This window comes from Bos grunniens, chromosome 26, assembly GCF_055505025.1.
Source record: "Bos grunniens cultivar Pamir isolate PY7600 chromosome 26, Bosgru_T2T1.0, whole genome shotgun sequence".
Lineage (NCBI taxonomy): Eukaryota > Metazoa > Chordata > Mammalia > Artiodactyla > Bovidae > Bos > Bos grunniens.
The window spans coordinates 5,365,408-5,389,347 of NC_141190.1; the positions used below are offsets into that span (position 1 = coordinate 5,365,408).

The 23,940-nt window shown below is 36.2% G+C and overlaps 1 protein-coding gene across 1 annotated transcript in view; it reads left to right on the forward strand.

The window, feature by feature from the left end:
• LOC147343960 (protocadherin-15-like) overlaps nucleotides 1-23,940 on the forward strand; it is a 1,781,617-nt gene that overhangs the window by 1,219,262 nt on the left and 538,415 nt on the right. Inside the window, exon 7 of the mRNA XM_086377653.1 lies at nucleotides 19,159-19,319. Within this exon, the coding sequence (XP_086233779.1) occupies nucleotides 19,159-19,319 (161 nt within the window). The remainder of the gene's footprint in view (nucleotides 1-19,158; nucleotides 19,320-23,940) is intronic.

The window sequence follows — 23,940 nt, forward strand, 5'->3', positions numbered from 1 at the left end:
TTCATTTTTACATTCTGAGATTAAATTAATGGGAAAATGCTGAAGAAAGGTGGATGGTGTTCCATGTGATTAGGTCACTGTTTTAGCTAATTCTTGACTTTGGGGGTTAGTTTCCTCCTTTCCCACAAGACTAAAATGGCTACTAGGTCCTTGAAAAGAATTTCCTGTGTTAGAAAACTGTCAAGAGGTTCTGAGATAAAATTTACCTGGCAGAAGATTCTTCTTCTAGAATAATTGAAGGAAGCACTCTGAGCAGGACTACAGAACTAGTACTAACTTGGCTCCACAAGGGAAAAAACCTCAGAGTCCTGCAATTTGTGTGACCTCTAGAGGAAGCCCATTCATCTTAAATCAAAGTCTTTCTGAGGACAACTCCAGCTCATGCACACAGAGAAGCCAGAAGTCTTTCATGTTGCTCCATTCTTAAATGTGTAAAGGCAACCAAGGATTGTTAGGCAGTTGAAGAAAGTTTGCAGAATAAAAGGGAATAAGACAAACAGATAAATGTAACTAGAATAAATGAGTGATTTACAGATTAGAAAAATTCTAAGTAGTATGTTTATACCTACATATTCTGAAGAATGTCTCCTCATTTGATATTTTCCTGGTGGAATTCCTATTGGTTTTTAAGTCTCAAACTTCTACAATAAATAAAACACCTGCATGTATATTTGTGGTAGAAAAAACAAGTAGACTGAAGTAAAATTATATCTTTTCTGGTAGTTTTATTTTTATTTGTATTACTCTAATAGGTACAAATACTATTTTTAAAAAGTAACTGAATTGGCTTTTTACTTTCCATTAATGACAATAGTCAGATTTTCAAATAATAGAATAAAATAAGCCCAGGTTAAACATCAGGGTAATAAAACAGAAAGCAGAAACAATGTGGCTTCATTACACCAAAATGTTAAAATAACTTACTATCAAACAATGAAGGAGGGTTTTTTCTTTCTTACTTTCCTTTCCTTTTTTTTTTTTTTTTTTGTATATGAGGAAAGAAATACAGAAACCCAGGTTAGGCATTAGGGAAAAAAAATTCTTGAACGTAATGGTTATCATGCAAAAAAAGTGCATTATAAAGTGTTCTTCCCAGAAAAGCTTAATAAAAATATTAAACATTCATGTAATTTATATATTCAGTTGATCACCAAACATAAAACAATGTCAAATTAGTTTAACATAATGTAAAAAAATAGCTGTATGAGTAAATAATTTATGTGTCAATATAATGTAAATTATTAAACCATCTTTCAATGGATGATTTAAAATGAAAACTAACTGAAATCAAGCAGTAAACAAGTGATATGTACATTTAGACATACAAACACACACATACACTCAAACACTGGAGTTCCTATTTTGTTAAAAATACATGCAGGAGAAAACTAAAGTGTAACACACTAAAATTCTCATTATAATTACCTCTGGATTTGAAATACATAAATTTTATTTTCTTTATATTTCTGCATGCATATTTGTTTGTTCTGTATGTTAATTAGGGTGATTTGGACTGCAAATAAAAGAAAAAAAATTTACCTGGCAAAGAGAGAAAGAATTTATGAAGGAAAGGGTTGTACAATTAGAAAGAAACCTGTCTATGGTTTACTCAACCTGAGGGAAATGAAAATATTAAAGTTATATTGGTCAGTTTGACTTTTGCTTGAGTTTCAGAAGCAATTACTGAGTAACACAAAGATACACATAATATTGCAGAATGTGCTTAGTCCCTCAGTTGTGTCTGACTCTTTGTGACCCCTTGGACTATAGCCCACCAGGCTCCTCTGTCCACTGGGATTCTCCAGGCAAGAATACTGGAGTGGGTTGCCCTGCCCTCCTCCAGGGGATCTTCCCAACCTGAGGATCAAACCCAGATTTCCCACATTGCAGGCAGATTTTTTACTGTCTGAGCCACCAGGGAAGCCCATATTGCGGAATAAAATTATGTAAAATTATGTAAGAAAAATGTGAGGTAAAAAAAAAAAACAAGTACATAAATTCTTCTCCTTCCTCTTTTATATGTGTGAACCTCTTTCACTATAGGCATATATGATGAGAACATATTGGAACAGAGGCTTCACAGAACCATGCTTAGGTGTAGATTGTCTTTTAATTAAAACTAGACTTTGAGCCCTGAACATCACCTTTATCAGTCTAAGGACTCCTTAATTTTTTTTTTAGAATAAATCTGTGTTTGCATAAAAAAATATTTCAAGGTATAATTCTCTTTTGTCCTACTTTGTATTTGTACATTAATTACAAGAACTTAAAAAGTGAATTTCTCCATATATTTCATGTCAAATTCTAATAGGGAAACTTATTTTAAGAATGATAATCAAATGCACCAAAAGAATATTGCTAAAAAGAGAATGACCTATAAAGTCTATGTAAATAACATTTCTCTTTAAGCAGGAAAATACTAAATATATACATTGGTTCTGTGAGAACCAATTTTAAAAATGAACCATTTTAAAAATGACTCCTCTCTACACAAACACACACACAATGTCATATCCATCTACACTCATGTGTTGAACATTTGTATGCTAAAACATATTATCTGTCTTAAGGGGCTTAATGAATCATCGTAAGCATAATTACATGGATGGAAAGTGGAATATTCATATATCATTAAAAGACAGAAAATATAAGACAGTATATTGTATATAACCATATTGTTATATGTCAAGTATTGAGCACAAGCTGAAATCAAGATGGCTAGGAGAAATATCAATGACCTCAGATATGCAGATGACACCACCCTTATGGCAGAAAGTGAAGAAGAATTAAAGAGCCTCTTGAAAGTAAGAGAGGAGAGTGAAAAAGCTGACTTAAAACTTAACATTCAAACAACAAAGATCATGGCATCCGGTCCCATCACTTCATGACAAAAGTAGATGAGGAAACAATAGAAACACAGACTTTATTTTGGGGGGGGGGGGCTCCAAAATCACTGCAGATGGTGACTGCAGCCATGAAATTAAGATACTTGCTCCTTGGAAGAAAAGCTGTGACCAACCTAGACAGCATATTAAAAAACAGGACATCTAGTCAAAGCTATGGTTTTTCTAGTAGTCATGTATGGATGTGAGAGTTGGACTGTAAAGAAAGCTGAGTGCCAAAGAATTGATGCTTTTGAACTATGGTGTTGGAGAAAAATCTTGAGAATCCCTTGGACTGCAAGGAGATCCAACCAGTCCATCCTAAAGGAAATCAGTCCTGAATATTCATTGGAAGGACTGATGCTGAAGCTGAAACTCTAATACTTTGACCATCTGATGCTAAGAACTGACTCCTTGGAAAAGACCCTAATGCTGGGAAAGATTAAAGGCAGGAGGAGAAGGGGACGACAGGATCAAATGGTTGGATGGGATCTCTGACTTGATGGGCATGAGTTCGAGCAAGTTCTAGGAGTTGGTGATGGACAGGGAAGCCTGGAGTGCTGCAATCCATGGGGTCGCAAATAGTAGGACACAACTGACCGACTGAACTGGACAGATTCTCAAGAATACCTGTGTGTGATAGTCACAAAATATTCAAAAGCAATATTTTTCTGCTATTTATGTGTATCTACTAAGAATTATGTATTTCATATAATGTAATATATATTGTAATATCATATATTGAAATAATCACGTAAAGATTAATGTAATTTATTGGGGTAATTCTGTGTATTAACACCAGACTTTAGTTTCTACACAGGCTAAAATTAAGGCAAAATTATTATATATATTTTAATTTTTTTCTTTGTAATCTGTTCATTTGTTATCCTTTTTTGCTGCAACTGTTTTCTATTGCTGACTTGTACGGATAGTATATCTAGGTTCTAGACTTGCTTACACATCTTTTTATTTTATTTTTAAAAATCCCTCTTTCTTTCTTCCACCTACTTCTTTCTATCCTTCTTTTCTTCCTTTTTCTTTACTTTTCTCCCATTCTAGAACATGCATTAAGCCATACTGTTCAAGTTTAATACTAGAGGAATGCAACATGTTTTAGAATAGTTCTTCCCATCAAAATTGTACAACCTAGAAATTGAAATCTCATGCATATTGATAGGTGTATTTTTGTATATATTAATAATGAGAGTATTAAGAATTGCTCTTATGGGTTACTTGTGTCTCCAAAGCAAGAGAGCTCTTTATACTGAGAATATGATGCTAAGCTTGATGGAGAAAGGAACATGTGTGGATCACAAATGATGGCTATTGTTCTAATGTCTTGAAATAAGAAAATACAGGTTATGTTTTAAAACAAGAAGAAGAACCTAAGATTTTATTTATAAAGTTTGTAGAATACGTGAAAGAAATAAAACTTGAAAAATAGATTGACGGTACATGTTCTGAGTGAAAGCTTCTCCTATATCCCTGTCTCCTAAAATTCACCTCTGAATCTGATATTATTTTTTTGTGCTCCATTTTGTTCAGTTCTTACTGTTTCACTACATTTCATTCAGTTTTCTGAGTCTTTCATTCTGCAAATAATGTGTTAAATGCTAAGAACTTGACAGTATGTCCTAGTGATATTATCTGTATTTTACTAGAAATATTCCTGAGAAAGAAAATTTAATCACTTAACACAGTTGTTCAAAAGATAGGCATTTCAATTTTTTAGTGTAATAATCAAGGAGACTGCTCTATTACCCCATCCAATAGTTGTATAAGTAGCCTACTTTTACCTAGTACTTACTTACTTGTTCTAACTTCATTGTTCTAGTGTAATTAGAGCAGAGAGTTTACTCTCAATTTGCATGCAGTGAGGCTGATATTATATAGATTTTTAAATATACAGAATAAATCAGGCTTTCAGAGTGCCTGAATCTACATTCAAAAGGAAATGAGCCAAACATTTTTGTGTGTTGAAGAATAATATTCCTTAAATTATTAATGAAATTACTCTCAGAACTCAAAACTTATGTAAAGAATTTCAATCATATATTGATGATAAAAAGTTATGATATACTTGTCTTAGCTGTATTCTGGCTGGATCAGAATCTTTTTCATTTTGCAAAAGCATAATTTTTTTTAGATATCTCATTACATTTTATAAGGACACTGGGACAAGAGGAAAAACTTAGTATGCTGTCATTATTTTTATATTTTAAAAAAGTCAGTTTGGAGAACATGTGAGGTTACAGAACTACAGATGATTGATATTTTTATAAAGTTGTTAAGTTCATATAGGAAAAAGAAAAAATATCTTAATTTCCACCTTCTGATGTTTCCTCCTTCACACAGTAAGATACCATTTCAGCCTAGCCAAATGTTTTAAGATAACAATTTTAAGATAACAGCAAGATTAGAAACATACCCTGAGTCTTCACTGTTATGTTGAGGAAGTGAGAATTCCATTCGTGTCTTTTCATGCTTAGTCACATTGCCATCCATGTTGGCATTCACATTTTCTTTTTAATGAAAAGAAGTTTAGCTTTCTTTATTTGTCAGCATTCTCTCTCTCACTCTCTCTCTTTCCATATGCATTTGTATGTTTGTATACATATCAGCTGTGACACATGTACCCTGATAATCTGGTATACTTAAAACATTTCATGTTCAGGTATAGATTTAAGGCTTAGATAGAGGGAATTTTTTACTGTTATTATTAGTTTTTCATTACTGGATGAGTTATTTAGCTTGAAGGTAAAAGAGAAGGGGTTTTAAAATGGAATGGAAGCCACCGGTCCAGAGTTCTAGTGATGGACTTTTAAACTATAATGATAGCAATGATGTTCATCCATACCTCAGATGTTAAGCAGAGATAGGAGATGAGGAAAATGTGTGAAGTTTAAGAGCAGTAGAGGACTGATTATCACTGAATATCTGCAAAGCAAATGAGAGAGACCCACTTACCATGTAGAATTATTTCCTAACATCTGTTAATGGACTTCTAGTTTTTTGCTCTATTGGAATTATTGTTCGAGCAAACGATGCTTAGCCTAAGGGTAATAAACATATATTATGTATAATGTGAATAGTGTTTAGTAGCATCTTTTACTTGCTATTCTGGATTCCTGTGTGTTCCTCCTGTTAATAAAGCTAACAAATGCCAGGGTGACTCACTATGTACTTTTTTCATTCATTTTACTGATATTTTCCTCACTAAAAATTAGTGGGCTTATGTGTATCTGTGTGTTTGTGTGTGTGTGTGTGTGTGTGTGTGTGTGTGCACACTCAGTTGTGTCCAACCCTTTGTGACCACCCCTTACATATAGCATTATCTAAATGAATTTTCAAATAAAATTACTTAAATAATCATAAAGACAGCCTCTAGCTTAGTGTACAACAAAAGTATTTTAAGAATTATTTCATAAATCTTAAAATATTTCATCAGGAGTATATAAACACATTACATTTACATTTAAAGTCACTCAGTCATGTCCAACTCTTTGGGACCCCATGCACTATACAGTCCATAGAATTCTTCAGGCCAGAATACTGGAGTGGGTAGCCTTTCCCTTCTCCAGGGGATCTTCCCAAACCAGGGATCGTGGTAGTCTATCCCTTCTCCAGGGCATCTTTTCGACCCAGGAATTGAACTGGGGCCTCCTGCATTGCAAGAGGATTCTTTACCAACTGAGCTATCAGGGAAGCCCAGTATAAGCACACACATGCCTAAGTTACAATAAGTCTGGAGGAAAGATACAGAAGTATCCTTGAAACAACCTAGCACTGAGAAGGAATAATACAAACTCAAACACTCTTAGGCCCTTCTTTCTCATCAGCACTCCTCAGTACCATTAAATATTTACCATCACACCCTCTTGTGCATAGCAGTTTTTGTTTCCTTTCTTTAAAATACAAGTTTGTTTGTTTGTTTTTTGAAAGGAGGAAACCTGAGGTTTATATTTATCCTGGAACCACATTAAAAGGAACAGACCTTTCTTTCTAGGACTAAAATTCACAAGTCTAGGACAGTTCAGTTCAGTTCAATCACTCAGTCGCGTCCAACTCTTTGCAACCCCATGGACTGCAACACACCAGGCTTCCCTGTCCATCACCAACTCCCAGAGCTTACTCGAACTCACGTCCATCAAGTCAGTGATGCCATCCAAATGTCTCATCCTCTGTTGTCCCCTTCTCCTCCCACCTTCAATCTTTCCCAGCATCAGGGTCTTTTCAAATGAGTCAGTTCTTCGCATAAGGTGGCCAAAGTATTGAAGTTTCAGCTTTAGCCTCAGTCCTTCCAAAGTATATTCAGAATTGATTTCCTTTAGGATGGAAAGTCTAGAACAGATGTCTCTGATTGCTAGCTCTATGGGAGATGCCCAGATGAGCCCATGAATATTGGACTAGACTATGTAATACAGCTGCTGCTGCTGCTGCTAAGTCGCTTCAGTCATATCCGACTCTGTGCAACCCCAGAGACAACAGCCCACCAGGCTCCCCTGTCCCTAGGATTCTCCAGGCAAGAACACTGGAGTGGGTTGCCATTTCCTTCTCTTGTACAACTATGAAGACGTGGGGGAGAAATATTAATCTTCGTTTAACTTTTCTTTTTTTGTCTCACCCAGTCACATCTAAACTCTTGACTCATGACTCTCATATTTAAATCTTTAGTCCAGATCTCTTTTTCCTCTTTTCTGGACCAGAAACATACATCCTAACTGCCTCTTCCACATTTTCACCCATATGTCTAATAAGCAAATGAAACAGATCTGATCAAAATGAGTTCTGGATCTTCCCACTCACTTCTGTGCCTGTTCCTCATGATATCTTTCTCACATAAGATAAACGAAACTCCATCTTCACAATTTTTCCAGGACAAATTTTTACTAGTCATTGTTGACTCACTGTCTCTCATGTTCAATACCCAGTTTATGAGGAAATACCATTATATATAGAACATACCCACATTGGCCCTTTGTGCTTTACTACCTTTATTGTTATCAACTTGTTCTCAGTTCAGTTCAGTTCAGTTGTTCAGTCGTGTCTGACTTTTTGTGACCCCATGAATCGCAGCACACCAGGCCTCCCTGTCCATCACCAACTCCCAGAGTTCACTCAAACTCATGTCCATCGAGTCTGTGATGCCATCCAGCCATCTCATCTTCTGTCATCCCCTTTTCGTCCTACCCCCAATCCCTCCCAGCATCAGAGTCTTTTCCAATGAGTCAACTTTTCACATGAGGTGGCCAAAGTACTGGAGTTTCAGCTTTAGCATCATTCCTTCCAAAAAACACCCAGGGCTGATCTCCTTTAGAATGGACTGGTTGGATGTCCCTATGTCACTGTTATCTTTTGAACAGAATACTCTAATAAAATCACAAATAATCTTCCTGTTTCAGACCTTCCTCTGCCTCAGTCCATATTCAACACAATGGCTAAAGTTGCCCTTCTATAATATGTCAGCTTAAAAATTTCTTGTGGCTCCCAGTCTCCCTGAAAATAAAAGACAGTATCCTAAAAAATTCCTGCTTTGACTTTTTAGTCACTAGCCTACAAACTAGTTCTGCAATAAACACCAAGCACACTTCAAACTTAGTACATTTGCCTTGTGTCCTTCCACAAATTTCAAAATGTCTATAAGCTTAAAATAAATGCATTACTTATGAGAAGTACAAATCCTAATAGATTACACGGGAATTAATCTGGGGGGGGGGGATATGTGCTGAAGGGAATGGAAAAATATAAATTATATGACTATATATGGTATGTTAGATCATTAAATACAGTGATTGAAGACATCTTCATTGCAAAAGTGATATTAGAGTACAAAGCAAATGTTGATAAAAGAGCAGGTCTTGTGTCTTTCTGGGACTGGAGATTCAAATTTGGGAGTCATAAGTCAAGAGTTTAGATGGGACTGGATGAGACCATCAAAAAAAAAAAAAAGGTTATACAAAGATTAAAGTCCTAGAAACAAGCATTAATGAGTGCTGCTGCTGCTGCTAACTCACTTCAGTCGTGTCTGACTCTGTGCGACCCCATAGACGGCAGCCCACCAGGCTTCCCGTCCCTGGGATTCTCCAGGCAAGAACACTGGAGTGGGTTGCCATTTCCTTCTCCAATGCATGAAAGTGAAAAGTGAAAGTCAAGTTGCTCGGTCATGTCCGACTCTGTGTGACCCCATGGACTGCAGCTTACCAGGCTCCTCTGTCCATGGGATTTTCTAGGCAAAAGTACTGGAGTGGGGTGCCATTGCCTTCACCGATTAATGAGTAGAGTAGACCTATTCTAAGAATTAGTATAGCAAGAAGCACTTTGTATCTGTCCAAGAGTCTCTGTTAGAAATATCCTCCCACTGTGGGCTTCATGCGCACCAGAAAGAGTTACTAAATTCTATCATCTCTTTCTTTCACCTAATAATTTTATTCTTAGGTTTCAGATGGAAGACAAATTCTTGCTCATGCATATCAGAGGACATCTGTGTATATGTGTGTGTGTGTAAAACAAAGAGAGCCAAACATGGAGGAAAATCAATATATCACTGAGGTTTGAGGAAAATGATTGTGCACATACTCACTCGCATATTTATATGCACAGATAGCTTTTTCTGATTGGAGTGTAGAATTTAGCAATAGGATAAATTTACTAGTGAGTAATATTTTTCAAAAATATGTAAGGTGAATTGTGGCATAAGGATTATGAGCTACTCTTGAGAATTTTTCTGTGAAGCATGCATTTTTCATTTACTGACACAACCATGTCATATAATGGACATTCTGTCTTGAATGTGCTTTTATTAGATAAATGTCATTTTTCATCAGCTTTGAGAGCAGGGGACCTTTATGGGGTCACTCAATAAAGTTGTGTGGGGATTTGTTTAAACCTGAAAGAAAAGATTTCTTAAAGTGGAGAAAACAGCAACTTCCCTTTTAAAGTCTATAGTCTTTCCAATGGTGGAGACATATATATGGTCTGGTTCATTTTTTTATCTGCTTTTTTATAATCATATTTAATGTATAGACATATATACACTATGACCTGTTTCTTTATTTCAACTGTATCATTTTGATTGTTTGAAAATAGGATCTTGCTATATTTTGAGAGTAGTAACCTCCATTATTTTCATATGCCTGTGGATTGGATATAGTATAATTCACTAAGAGTTTATATTTTATCAGTTAGCTCAGCTGATAGAATAAACACATACTGATAAACCCTTTGACATCAATAATATGAACTCCCATGTGTGCTATCTTCTTCACTTTACACCAGGAAGAAGTGGCCTTTGATTTATGATAAATTCTCAGTGAGAGTGTGAATAAATTTGTCCCCACTTTCATTTTCTGTTTTGCATATGCACAGTATTCTCTTATTTTTCTGTTGGCTTTTGTGTATGTTATGTGCTTCTTCTATCTCAGTTTTTAAAAAGTGGTATTAAATTATAAACTATGTGGCTAGTGTTTCAAATTTAATGAAATAAGATAAAAAAGTTCAACATTCAGAAAATTAAGATCATGGCATCTGGTCCCATCACTTCATGGGAAATAGATGGGGAAACAGTGGAAACAGTGTCAGACTTTATTTTGGGGGGCTCCAAAATCACTGCAGATAGTGATTGCAGCCATGAAATTAAAAGACTCCTTGGAAGGACAGTTATGACCAACCTAGATAGCATATTAAAAAGCAGAAATATTACTTTGCCAACAAAGGTCCATCTAGTCAAGGCTATGGTTTTTCCAGTAGTCATGTATGGATGTGAGAGTTGGACTGTGAAGAAAGCTTAGCACCGAAGAATTGATGCTTTTGAACTGTGGTCTTGGAGAAGACTCTTGAGAGTTCCCTGGACAGGAAGGAGATCCAACTAGTCTATCCTAAAGGAGACCAGTCCTGGGTGTTCATTGGAAGGACTGATGCTGAGGCTGAAATTCCAATACTCTGGCCACCTCATGCGAAGAGTTGACTCATTGGAAAAGAACCTCATGCTGGGAGGGACTGGGGGCAGGAGGAGAAGGGGACAACAGAGGATGAGATGACTGGATGGCATCACTGACTCTAAGAGTTTGGGTGAACTACAGGATTTGGTGATGGACAGGAAGGCCTGGCATGCTGCGATTCACGGGGTTACAAAGAGTCAGACACGACTGAGAGATTGAGCTGAACTGAAGATGAATAATAACTTTATATAATTCAATCTATACAAACGCCCACCCCAGTGAAAGTGAGATGAAAAGTATTATTTGTTGAGTAACCATGTGCCTTTACTTACATTCATTACTTTATTTTTCATAGCAATGCATATTGCTGATTACAAGAATCTAAGGGACTTAACTAAGATCATAGATGTAGTAAGTAGTGAGCCCAAGAGTTTGAACTTAGATCTTTTGCCTTTAGGGCTGTGTTAGCTGTATTGAAACAGAGTTTCACAACAGCATACATCTATCATTTCACAGTTTCTTTAGGCCTGGAGTCCAGGCATAGCATAGTTCAGTCCTCTACTCATGGCCTCACAAGACTATAATCAAGCTGTTGCCAAGGCTGTAGTCTCAACTAAGACTTGATTAGCTAGGGAAGTCTTTGCTTCCAAGGTAACTCAGGCTTGACAAAATCACCTTCCTGTGGTTGTAAGACTGAAGTCTTCTGTGTCTGACTGCCTGTCAGCTGACTACCTGTCAGCTGACTACCCATAGCTCCTAAAGGCTGTCATAGCTCCTTAGTATGTGGGCTTCCCAACATGGGTAACTATTTTATCAAGGCCAGAAAGGGAAAGAGAGAAAGGCTCAACAAGATAGTCACTAGAATCTCATGTAACATAGACACATATTATACATGTAAATAGGACTTCCCATAACTTTTACCATATTCTTTCAGTTAAAAGCAAGTCATAGGTCCCACCCACACTCAGGAGAAGGGAATCACATAAATCCAGTGTTAATGAGGGTAGGATCTGTCTGCTCACTGATGAAAAGCCAAAAAGAAGAGGCCAGGTTGATGGAAAGGAGGAAAGTTTGTTTTATTTTACATGCTGGGGGTGGGGAGGTATGGTGTAGGGGAGAGTGGATGCCTTTCCAAAGGCCGATTCCCTCCACTGACAGTAAGTGGGCAAAGGTTTCTATAGATGAAGGGAAGGGGCTACAAGCAGAAACAGCACAGTCAATTCTGACAGTCATCTTGAAAACCGGTCTTCAGTGTCTGGCCAGCATCATCTTGATTGTTGTAGGTATAGTTTCAGGGTAATTTTGTTTCCATTTTTTGATGCCAGTTCTTGAAATTGTGGCAGCTTATGTCATGGCTACGGAGAAGGCAATGGCACCCCACTCCAGTACTCTTGCCTGGAAAATCCCATGGATGGAGGAGCCTGGTAGGCTGCAGTCCATGGGGTCGTTAGGAGTCAGACACAACTGAGCGACTTCACTTTCACTTTTCACTTTCATGCATTGGAGAAGGAAATGGCAACCCACTCCAGTGTTCTTGCCTGGAGAATCCCCGGGACGGGGGAGCCTGGTGGGCTGCCGTCTCTGGGGTCGCACAGAGTCGGACACGACTGAAGTGACTTAGCAGCAGCAGCATGTCATGGCTACAGTCTGGTCATTATGTAGTTAACTTCCACCTGGTGGGGGTCTCTATCTATAAGACAGCTCACAGAATGTGGCTCAAAATATTATCTACAGCCTGTGAGAAGGAGCCAGAGGTTTTTGACTATGCTTAATAACTACATTATTAGTACTTGGTCTCCTTTGACTGTTTTCCTTTGTTTCTGTGTGCTCTTATTTCTCTGATTAAGCTTATTCTTTGGCTAAAGTTTTTCCACAGACAAAACGCAGGCAGAGGACATGAGGGGAAGGATCATAGGGTCCTTCTCCATTTCACCAGGAGGCAAGTATCATGGGGGTACCTTAAGAACCTGTCTACCATGGAGCCGTTTTAGCTTCTCTAAGCTCAGAATCCACTTTGTTTGTTCAGAATGCTTCCTCTGCCACAGTGGAGAGGAGAGGTACAATAGTAATCCCTGTCCCAAGGGATGCTAGGTTAGTATGTTCATTTCTTAAACTGGTACGCCAAGTCTGACCTAAAGTTTTATTGAACTATCCTTAACGTCAACTATCTATTCTCTTTGAGTTGTTAGTTATAAGGTCAGAGACTATACCTATATCTAGGAAAGTGTAAGTGTTAGTCGCTCAGTTGTGTCCAACTCTTTGTAACTCCATGGACTGAAGTCCACCAGGCTTCTCTATCCTTACAGATATAATTTGGGGAAAATTAGTTCTAAGGTCAGGTAGTTTATAATTATATTGTACAATTCTCCCTGTACTTTATGCTGTTTATAGTATAATTTATACTATTCTTTTACTTTAAAGTTGTTTCCACTTTTCCCCTTTAAATATTGTCAATAAATTATAGGGCACAAAACTCCAAATAATGAGGTTACAACTCAACTGGATTTTTGCCTGTGTTTCCTATGAACTTAAAACAAAGCTAACAAAGTTCTTATACTTTCATATTTAAATTAAAACATTTGTGTATTTCCAAGATGATAGCAAGATATAGGGAAAGGAGATCTAAACTATGAATTAGTAACCTGGAATTTGGTCTTAGATATACTTCAATACTTTCATCACCTGATGTGAAGAGCCAAATCATTGGAAAAGGCCCTGATGCAAGGAAAGAATGAGGGTAGGAGGAGAAGGGGGTGATAGAGGATGAGATGGTTGGACGGCATCACTGACTCAGTGGAAATGAGTTTGAGCAAACTTTGGGAGATACTGAAGGACAAGGAAGCCTGGTGTGCTGTAGTCCATGGGGTCTCAAAGAGTTGTACACAACTTAGTGACTGAACAACAACAACAACGCATTTATTGTCTACACCACCTTGGTCAGGTTATTTTAGTGCTTGGGGAAATTTGGAAATACCAGATGATTTGCTTCATTTTTCATGTGTGTGTGTGTGTGTACATATGCATCATATATATCATAAATATATAATATACATTTTATATAAGAGATAGTAGGTTTTATTCAAGTTCTCAAATTCTATGATCCTATTTTTAGTTAAATAAATAAGCATGCATTCTACATAAAAGTGCATAACATTATGCATTTGCTTACTACTTTATTTACAACAGAATAGAAATACTAGCAATTGTCTAAATCAATTTCTAAGAGAAAAGTAAAGAATAGGAGGGAAACAATCCCTTTATTCTTAAAGTGTTATAGTTGTATGCCTATGTCATACTTGATATATCACCTATCATGTATCATGAAATAAAATATAAGTAAAGAAAAGGTATTATTACCTAAGTAATATGAGTGAAGTACACTTGAACAAAGCTGTCCATTTTGTAATGGTTTGTTCTTTTGAAGTAAATAAAATAATTTTTAAAAACCAACATAGTTTTGCAAAGCAGTATATGTTTTTTTTTTTCTGTTTTAATCACTGTTGATTTAATTGATATCATTTTCCATTTTTAGCAAACATTGAGTGTAATTAATATATTCCTAACATTGAAACACAGTCCAATCAATATTGATAGTTTCTTTATGAAGTTGGTGGGTACACATATATTTCCTTCCTTTTACCAATTAGTTATCTAGATATGATACGAACATATGCTTAACTAAAATGTGTTTACACATTATGAATCTGTTTACAATTTATATAATTGTAAATTAAGAAATGTTAAAAATCAAAGTATGAGAATAGTCTAGGAAAGTCCAGGAAATTTTTGGCAAAGATGAGGATTTGAGCATGAGAAGAGTTTTGTTTAGCTGGGTAATCTTGGAATCTAGATTTTACTCAATAAAACTACAATAAATTTGTATTTATTGTAGTATTGTAGTATTGTAACAAATTGTATTTTACTCAATAAAAATACAACTACACAGTGGCCATGCTTACTGTTTAATCTCACTGAAAAACTGTCTATTAGCTACAATTTCAGCTTTTTAAAAAATTGTTTTAATTAAATAATTTGGGAACTTTGTTTATGGTTTCACTTACAAGGGGTAAATGCAAGAAAAAGAAGTTCAGTTGCAGCTGAACTTCTTTCCAGTTGACTTTAACTGGAGAAAGATTGTTCTGAGAGATTTTATGCATTCATATTATTATACAACTTTGCATAATTAATTGTTTTATGGCAAGTACTGTATTCTGTGCACAGAGTGATTTTCTTATTTTAATGTTTGGAATGAGCCCAAGCAGTCAATTACTTTCTCTCTGTGTAGAACTTACTCTTTCAGCATCTTTGAATTGGGTTAATTAGAAAGGCAACAAACCCCTCTTGCCACTGCCACCTCCACAGCATTTTTAGAGACTAACCCACTTGTGTTATAACTGTCTAGTTAAAGAAGCAAATACAATTTTCATGGAAATATTAAATATCCAATTATGACTTTAGTTCCTCTAACATATAATGTATATGTGTGTATATGTGTGTTTAGTCCCTAATAGAATCAAACATATGCTGGGGATGAGTAAAAAGTATTCAATCTAAAGATCACTATGAGTATGAATTTGTTGAATAAGATCCTTTTCTTGCCATGAAATCTAAATTTAGCTTCTTTGAGAAAAATCAAAACTGTCTAATGTTACTAAGTGGAAAAAACGAGTCACTTCCAAGTGAGCAGGCCTGGATGACTCACCTATCAATCCTTGGATGCACTGTCATTCACCAGAGACAAGGAGTTATCTTTATAATTTTTTTCTACAGTGTGCATTCTCTCCCTGCCTTCTAACTTCCCAGAGTGGATACTTTGCATTCAAATCTTTTGAGCCCATTTAAATTCTCCACACAGCTTGCCACACCTATCTTAGCTTTGTAGCATGAAACGTGGATTTGGTTTATAAAAACTGCTGGAACATAAAATAAGTCATTTTGCTTTAGTTTCAAATGCTTTCTCTTGCAAGATGGAGTTAATAACATTAAGAGCAATAACCATAATTCACATTTTGCAGTTTGTTTTTTTTTTTTTTCTGTACCAAGGACTGCAATCAGTACTTCACATGCATTATCTCACTTAGTCCCCGACCAACCTAACAGGCTCTTCTTTGATGCAAATTACCTTATACACCTTGTAAGAAGGGGAATGGGGCTGGTATAAGGAGGCAGTTTTATTGATTCATAAGTTATTTTATAGTATATTTCTGTTTTGATATATTCTGGGGATGACAGACGATGAAATGGCTGGATGGCATCACTGACTCGATGGATGTGAGTCTGAGTGAACTCTGGGAGTTGGTGATGGACAGGGAGGCCTGGCGTGCTGCGATTCATGGGGTCGCAAGGAGTCAGACACGACTGAGCAACTGAACTAAACTGAACTGGGCACAATTTTATCATAGTTAAAAATAAATAGCTATGTAAGAGAATCTTAATACAAAAGCTGAAAATCTACTGCAGCACCTTTAATGCAACTAGAGTTTACATTAGTGGCTATGATTGATACTATGCTAATATGGAAGAAGCTATGGGTACAGATGAAGAAGCTGTGAAATTGTTTTTCCAAGTTTAAAACAATAGATTAATGAAGAAAGCTTAAGTGCTCGATCAGATTTTTCAATTTCGTTGAAAAAAGTCTGTCGTTGGAAGCATTTTGTTGTTGTTTAGCCACTAAAACGTTTAGTCACTTTTAGTAAGTTACTAAACTAAAACTTAGTATTTAGTCACTAAGACTCTTTTGTGACCCCATGGACTGCAGCTTACCAGGGTTTTCTGTCCACAGGATTTCCCAGGCAAGAATACTGGAGTGGGTTGCTAATTCCTTCTCCAGGGGATCTTCCTGACCCAGGGATCAAACCCCTGTCTCCTACATTGGCAGGCAGATTCTCTTATCACCAAGCCACCAAGTCCATTTAGAAGCAAATGACTCTCAATAACTACTTTTTGAAGGAAGAAGCATAAACCCCAGTATTTAAGGCTGAAAGATTGACTATGATGCTTGGAGAAAATATCATTAAATATTTAACCATGTTAGTATTTTTACTGGGGTTGTTTTAGCTTTTGTTAGTGCTTTCAATATAAGAACATATTTTTTTTTTTCCCAAGTACATGCATGTGGTGTCATAATAAAAAATTACCTCTTCTATTTTACCCATTTTGGTTTTGTAGAGGAGGGAAACTGAAGGTGAGTGGAGTTAAGTAATCTATCCACCTTCACATGGCTAGTAAATGGTGAATCCAAGATCGGATTTTATCTCTGTCAGTTCCAAGGTCTGCTTTCTTCACCTCTTTGATATGAGTGTAACACTAAGTTAATTTCTTTTTTATGATTTTAACCATGCTTTATTATGCCCTCTCTTTGTGTCCCTTATAGTCTATATGTATACTAGAGAAAGAACTGCTAAAATTCTATTATGCGTTATTGAATCAAGGCATAAATGTTAATTGTTAATTGATGTACTTATTATACATTTATTTTTCTAGACAGAAAATAGAATCTTATTTAATTTGTTAATTACATATTGAAAACACAGACTGAATAACTTTTCAAAGGTTAGCTATGTGAAGCATTTGTAAAAGAGTATATATACTCAGGCACAGAACATATTTGTAGACAAGAAAATGCCACCATTGTCTGATCTGTGCTTTTGACTATCTGTAGGTTATATATTTGCCAGTTCAGTTTTTTAAAAAAAAGAAGGATCAGTTTCACTCATATATTTAAATGTATGTGCACTAATATGTGCAAAAGTAAAAGTAAATAGAACGCCATTTAGAAAAGTATGTGTGTGTGTGTGTGTGTGTATTCAAATATTCAGTTCAATTAAGTTCAGTTCAGTCACTCAGTGGTGTCCGACTCTGCAACCCCATGGACTTCAGCATGCCAGGCTTCCCTGTCCATCACCAACTCCCAGAGCCTACTCAAACTCACGTCAGTTGTGTTGGTGATGCCATCCAACCATCTCATCCTCTGTTGTCTCCTCCTCCCACCTTCAATCTTTCCCAGCATTAGGGTCTTTTACAGTGAGTCAGCTCTTCTCATCAGGTGGCCAAAACATTGAAGTATTTAAATATTACTTAGATATATCACTGTGAAAGAAGAATGGTGCCTCTCAGCATTCTGTAGTGAAATAAAGCTCATTGGTAATAATATGATAAACATTATAGATTATTATTACTATTATTAACATTCTAAGAAAAATCTTCAAGAGACTCTCCCTTTTGTTTATAATTATGCAATGATATAATATTTAGGCCAATTTTATGCCTTAAGGAAATGCAACAAATGCATTTTGTATTATTATTATTCAAGCTAGATTCAAATTTATAGATTATCTATGGATTCTTGTATACTATCCTAAAGCACTGAATTCTCTAGATAAAGCCTATTTATTCAAATGTTCTTAGGAGGGTACATTTTTATTTGCATAGTCACAACTCTTCTTTATGCCGTAAGTTTAATAAAATGGATCAGCTGAAAATGATTGCTGTAAGTTATAGTGCCTTGTTTGTCGAAGGAATCATTGCAATATGAGGGGAAAAGGGGGGTTTTGAATTGCATCAGTGCTGTTTGTGTTCAATTTATAAAATATATGAACTCTTTAACAAGAGTAGGAGAGACTAGAAATCTACTCTCTTATTCACCAAATGTCTAAAATTCAGCCCACTGGAAGAATAATAAGAAAGCAAGCATTGAAATGTGACATTAAAATAGTATGTTGTTCTAGTTGAGTACTCCAGACATGTCTTAAAGAAGAACAGCTTCTCTTGTGTATCTGCACATTAGTTTTGCCTTTCACATTAAGATTTATCTTTCATGGATTTGCTGTAAGATAAAAGAGAAAAGAAGTAGTTCTCACCATGGGAGTCTCTGCTACTTCTTTATCTTTTCCTTTTTCTTCCTTTCTCTTACTTTCAGGATATCTTTTTTCATATCAGAAGTCTTACTGAGTGAACTGAAGTATCAGCCTCTGTTATCATAGGCTTTTTCTTTTGTTCAGGATAAAATTCAGTGATAACTCCTGTGAGAAGTGATGGACAGGGAGGGGAACACACTGATGCTCTTAAAAGGAAACAAGAAATAGATGGTGAAACTCACCAAGTGTTTGAATCTCTGCCTTGCACCTCATCTTCTTAAAATATCATTTACAAATAGCATTACAAAGATTTTTTTTTTGCCTTTTTGAAACAGAGCATTTTCTATATCATGCCAGATAAAAGTTTGAATATCTTCTGCTTTGAAACAGATATGCAAGTCAGCCAGGGTATGAGTTTATGAACCTTGTTGAAGAATGCATACATGTAGAATATATTTTCAAATAACTTTCTTTGGTTTGCAGGTACAATTCTGGTGGATAACATGCTGATCAAAGGGACTGCTGGAGGACCAGACCCAACCATAGAACTCTCTTTAAAGGACAACGTGGATTACTGGGTATTGTTGGATCCTGTCAAACAAATGCTTTTCCTGAACAGCACAGGCAGAGTTTTGGATAGAGACGTTAGTACATTGTTTTTTTTTCTCTTTGCCCCTCTATTACAACTCTAATTTAAATATTTGCATGTGTTTGTTAATATATCAAATTTTCATTGTATAATTTGAGTTTATTTTCAGTGTTCGTCAACAAAAATATTTTTTTTAAAAACTCCTTGAAAGAAGAATAAGAAAAGAAGAAGGACCATCTGTCTGAGAGAACCATTGTTTGTCTCTTCTGAAACCTTGGAAGTTTATCAAATATCTGAATAAGGAGAGAGCATAGTGCTCAGAATAAATGGGTGGTAACCTTGGAAAAGTAGGATAAGCCCAGCCTAATTCATGGCAAAGTTTGAGAGCACAACTAGGTATTGGCTTGAGGACAGAAAGTTCCCTTGGATTGCCAACAAGAGGCTGCTCTTACAAGCAGTAAGTGTTGGTTGAGAGGTGAGTGGCAATGTGCTTATAAAGCTGACAAAAATTAAAAGAAGCTGAGCAGAAGTTTCCTGGCAATGTCTCAGTCCCGTAATTCTCAGGCATACCTAAGTATTTAGATATTACGAGCATCTACATAACCAAAGTTAAGTGTCTTCTTTCTGAAAAAGTTGAAAAACTTGAATAGACTTAAGTAGCTCTCTAATGCAACTTTATTTTCACTCATTTGTATTCTAGTCTTGAGTGCCAAGAAAAGCATGTGTGAATATGTACATATGGGGGTGTCATAAGCAGTAATTGTACAGGACCTTGTGAAAACTCAAGAAGTACATCACATTGCCTACTCCCAAATTTCCATTCTATAAAATTCAAATGTCAGATACTCAACCTAATGAACCTGAATCATCTCCCTACAGTGTTTGGGATTTATGAGCCACTTCAAATATGATGAGGAGTATATGACTCCCTCATCTATTTCACATCTAAATTCAAACTCTTTAAGAACTTTGTGGTGAGGTGGGCAGTAATAGAACTCTCCCACCAGAATGGGTTGCCCTTGTACAGTGGGAGAGGCCCATAATTCAGTGACTGAGCAGTTGGGGCAGATGTGGAAGGAGGTGACAAGGGGAGAATAGGAATGGATCTGTTGTGTTCAACCTAGAGGGGAAAAGTCAGCTCTGATGCTGTTCTCATTTCTACCATTGCCCTCACTCATTGTGTCCTTTAATCATAGCAACATTCTTTGTACCCTACAAATCAGAGTTTTGCCTGGGTTGCTAAGACTGTCTAAAATGGAATAAGGACAGCTGTTATCTTAGAATTTATCTTGCCTTGTCTTGTCTTATAGTCAGTCTTGCTTTTATAAAAACAATTTGAATAATGGCACAAATTGGCAAGCTGCAAGAGTCTCCCCAAGCTGTGTTACTCACAGACACCCTTCTTTTTTATATCTGGTTTCAGGTATATAACATTAGAGTTCAGCATCTGTTTACACCACAGGGTAGTCACCACCACAAGTCTAATTGTTATCCATCACCATACAATTGACTCCCTCTACTTAGTTTGCCCATTCCCACAATGCATCTTTTACTGGCTTTAATTAGGAATATTCATATCCAAGTCATATGAATTTTATAATGTAGCATGTTTGTAGAATTATAGAATATATTTGTCTAATTTAAGCCAATGTCATTTTGTATCTTGTCCCTTTTTAAAAATTTATTATTATTATTTTTTTTAATTTACAATATTATATTGGTTTTGCCGTACATCAACATGCATCCGCCACGGGTGTACACATGTTCCCCATCCTGAACCCCTCTCCCACCTCCCTCCCCATATCATCCCTCTGGGTCATCCCAGTGCACCAGCCCCAAGCTTCCTGTATTTTGCATCGAACCTGGACTGGCGACTCGTTTCTTATATGATATTATACATATTTTAATGCCATTCTCCCAAATCATTCCCCCCACCCCCCACAGAGTCCAAAAGACTGTTCTATACATCTGTGTCTCTTTTGCTGTCTTGCATACAGGGTTGTCGTTACCATCTTTCTAAATTTCATATATAGTTAGTATACTGTATTGGTGTTTTTCTTTCTGGCTTACTTCACTGTAAAATAGGCTCCAGTTTCATCCACCTCATTAGAACTGATTCAAATGTATTCTTTTTAATGGCTGAGTAATACTCCATTGTGTATATGTACCATAGCTTTCTTATCCATTCATCTGCTGATGGATATCAAGGTTGCTTCCATGTCCTGGCTATTATAAACAGTGCTGCGATGAACATTGGGGTACACGTGTCTCTTTCAACTCTGGTTTCCTTGGTGTGTATGCCCAGCAGTGGGATTGCTAGGTCGTATGGCAGTTCTATTTCCAGTTTTTTAAGGAGTCTCCACACTGTTCTCCATAGTGTCTGTACTAGTTTGCATTCCCACCAACAGTGTAAGAGGGTTCCCTTTTCTCCACATCCTCTCCAGCACTTATTGCTTGTAGACTTTTGGATCGCATTTGGCTTATTTACTGGTAAATTACTTTCTCTTTGGAATCACTCTGTTTGTTGTTTGTAGACCTTTTAATGATGCCCTTTCTGACCAGTGTGAGGTGGTACCTCATTGTAGTTTTGATTTGCCTTTCTCTAATAGTTAGTGATGATAAACATCTTTTTATGCCATCTATTGGCCATCTGCATGTCTTTTTGGAGAAATGTCTATGTAGGTCATCTGTCCATTTTCTCGTTGAGCTGCTTGTATTTTGTTGTTGAGTTGTATGAACTGTTTGTATATTTTAGAAATTAAATTCTTATTAGTCATGTCATTCACAAATATTTTCTCCCAGGCTTTAGACTTTTTCCTTTTGTTTATGGTTTTTCTTGCTGTAAAGAAGCTTGCAAGTTTAACTAGGTCCCATTTATTTGTTTGCTTTTATTTCTGTTGCCTTGGGAGGCTGACCTAAAAAAAGAAAAATTGGTAAGATTTATGTCAGAGAATGTTTTGCCTGTGTTCTATTCTGGGAGCTTTATAGTGTCGTGTCTTAAGAATATATGTTGGGCAAAACTAATACAATATTGTAAAGTTTAAAAATAAAATTAAATTAAAAAAAAAAGAATATTTAAGTCTAAGCTGTTTTGAGTTTATCTTTGTGTATGGTGTAAGCGTGTATTCTAATTTCATTGATTTATATGTGACTTTTCAACTTTCCTAACATTGCTTGCTGGAGAGACTGCCTTTCCCCATTGTATATTCTTCCCTTCTTTTCCAAAGATAATTATCCATAGGTGTGTGGGTTTGTTTCTGCTCTCTCTATTCTGTTCCATTGATCCATATGTCTGTTTTTGTGCCAATATCATGCTTTTTTTGATTACTATAGCTTTTTAGTATTGTCTGAAGTCTGTGAGGGTTATGACTTCTGCTTTGTTCCTTTTCCTATGAATTGCTTTGGGTCTTTCAGTGGTTTCATATTAATTTTAGGATTATTTATTTTTGTTCTGTGAAAAATGTCTTGGGTAATTCCATAGAGATCACATTAAATCTATGGATTGCTTTGGGTATTATGGCCATTTTAACTATATTAATTCTTCTACTCTAAGGGCATGAAACAATCCAAATATCTTGACATCTCTTCTTTTAGACTCAAAGTTGGTAGGTAGACAAAGAGCTTTGACGTCTATTCCCAGCCAATATGCATTTAACTACTAAGTTTTGTACTTTTATTTCCATAGTATGTTCTGCATTTGCCAACAGCATAACTCCAGTACAAGCCCTCTTAATTCTCATTTGACTTTGGAACCATGTCCTAGTAGTTCTCCTTACTATATTTCACAATTCAAATTGTTCCAGTTTTAGTGTCTCAAAGCAGAGTTCTGGCCTTTTCAGTAGATGAATTTTCATTGCAAACTGTTTTATTTCAGCCTTGACATTTCCTAAATTCTATCAATCTATTCCTTTTATTTAGAAACATATATTCTCAAATCCAGGAAAAAGATCCACTGGAGAAGGAATAGGTTACCCACTCCAATATTCTTGGTCTTCCCTTGTGGCTCAGCTGGTAAAGAATCTGTCTGCAATAGGGAGACCTGGGTTGGACCCCAGGGTTGGGAAGATCCCCTGGAGAAGGGAAAGGCTATCCATTCTTGCCTGGAGAATTCCATGGACTGTATAGTCTATGGGGTCACAAATAGTCAAACATGACTGAAAAACTTTCACTTTTTCGCTTTCAACATAATCTAATTTTTTTTTCATGCCTTCCCTGATACTGTTTTTGAGCTTATGCTTTGAAATGACCTTTATCTATTACCATCAGTTGGATGTTATCTACTACCAAGACATGTCTCAAAATGCTACCCTCTACATAAAAGTATTTCCTAATAGTAACACTGATATGTAATTTCTTATTGTAAACTCCAGAGCCTTTGAAACTCTCTCTCTCTTTTTCTTTTTTTTTGACCACATCATATGGCTCTCAGGATTTTAGTTCCCCGACCAGGGATTGAACTTGGACCACAGTAGTAAAAGCACTGAGTCCTAACCACTGGACTGACACGGAACTCCTTCAAAATTCTTTTTTAACTTACATTATTGCTTGCTTGCTAAGTTGCTTCAGTCATGTCCGACTCTGTGCGACCCCATAGATGGCAGCCCAACAGCCTTCTCTGTCCCTGGGATTCTCCAGGCAACAGTTATCTATATTTGTCTCATATCAGTTTTATGGAA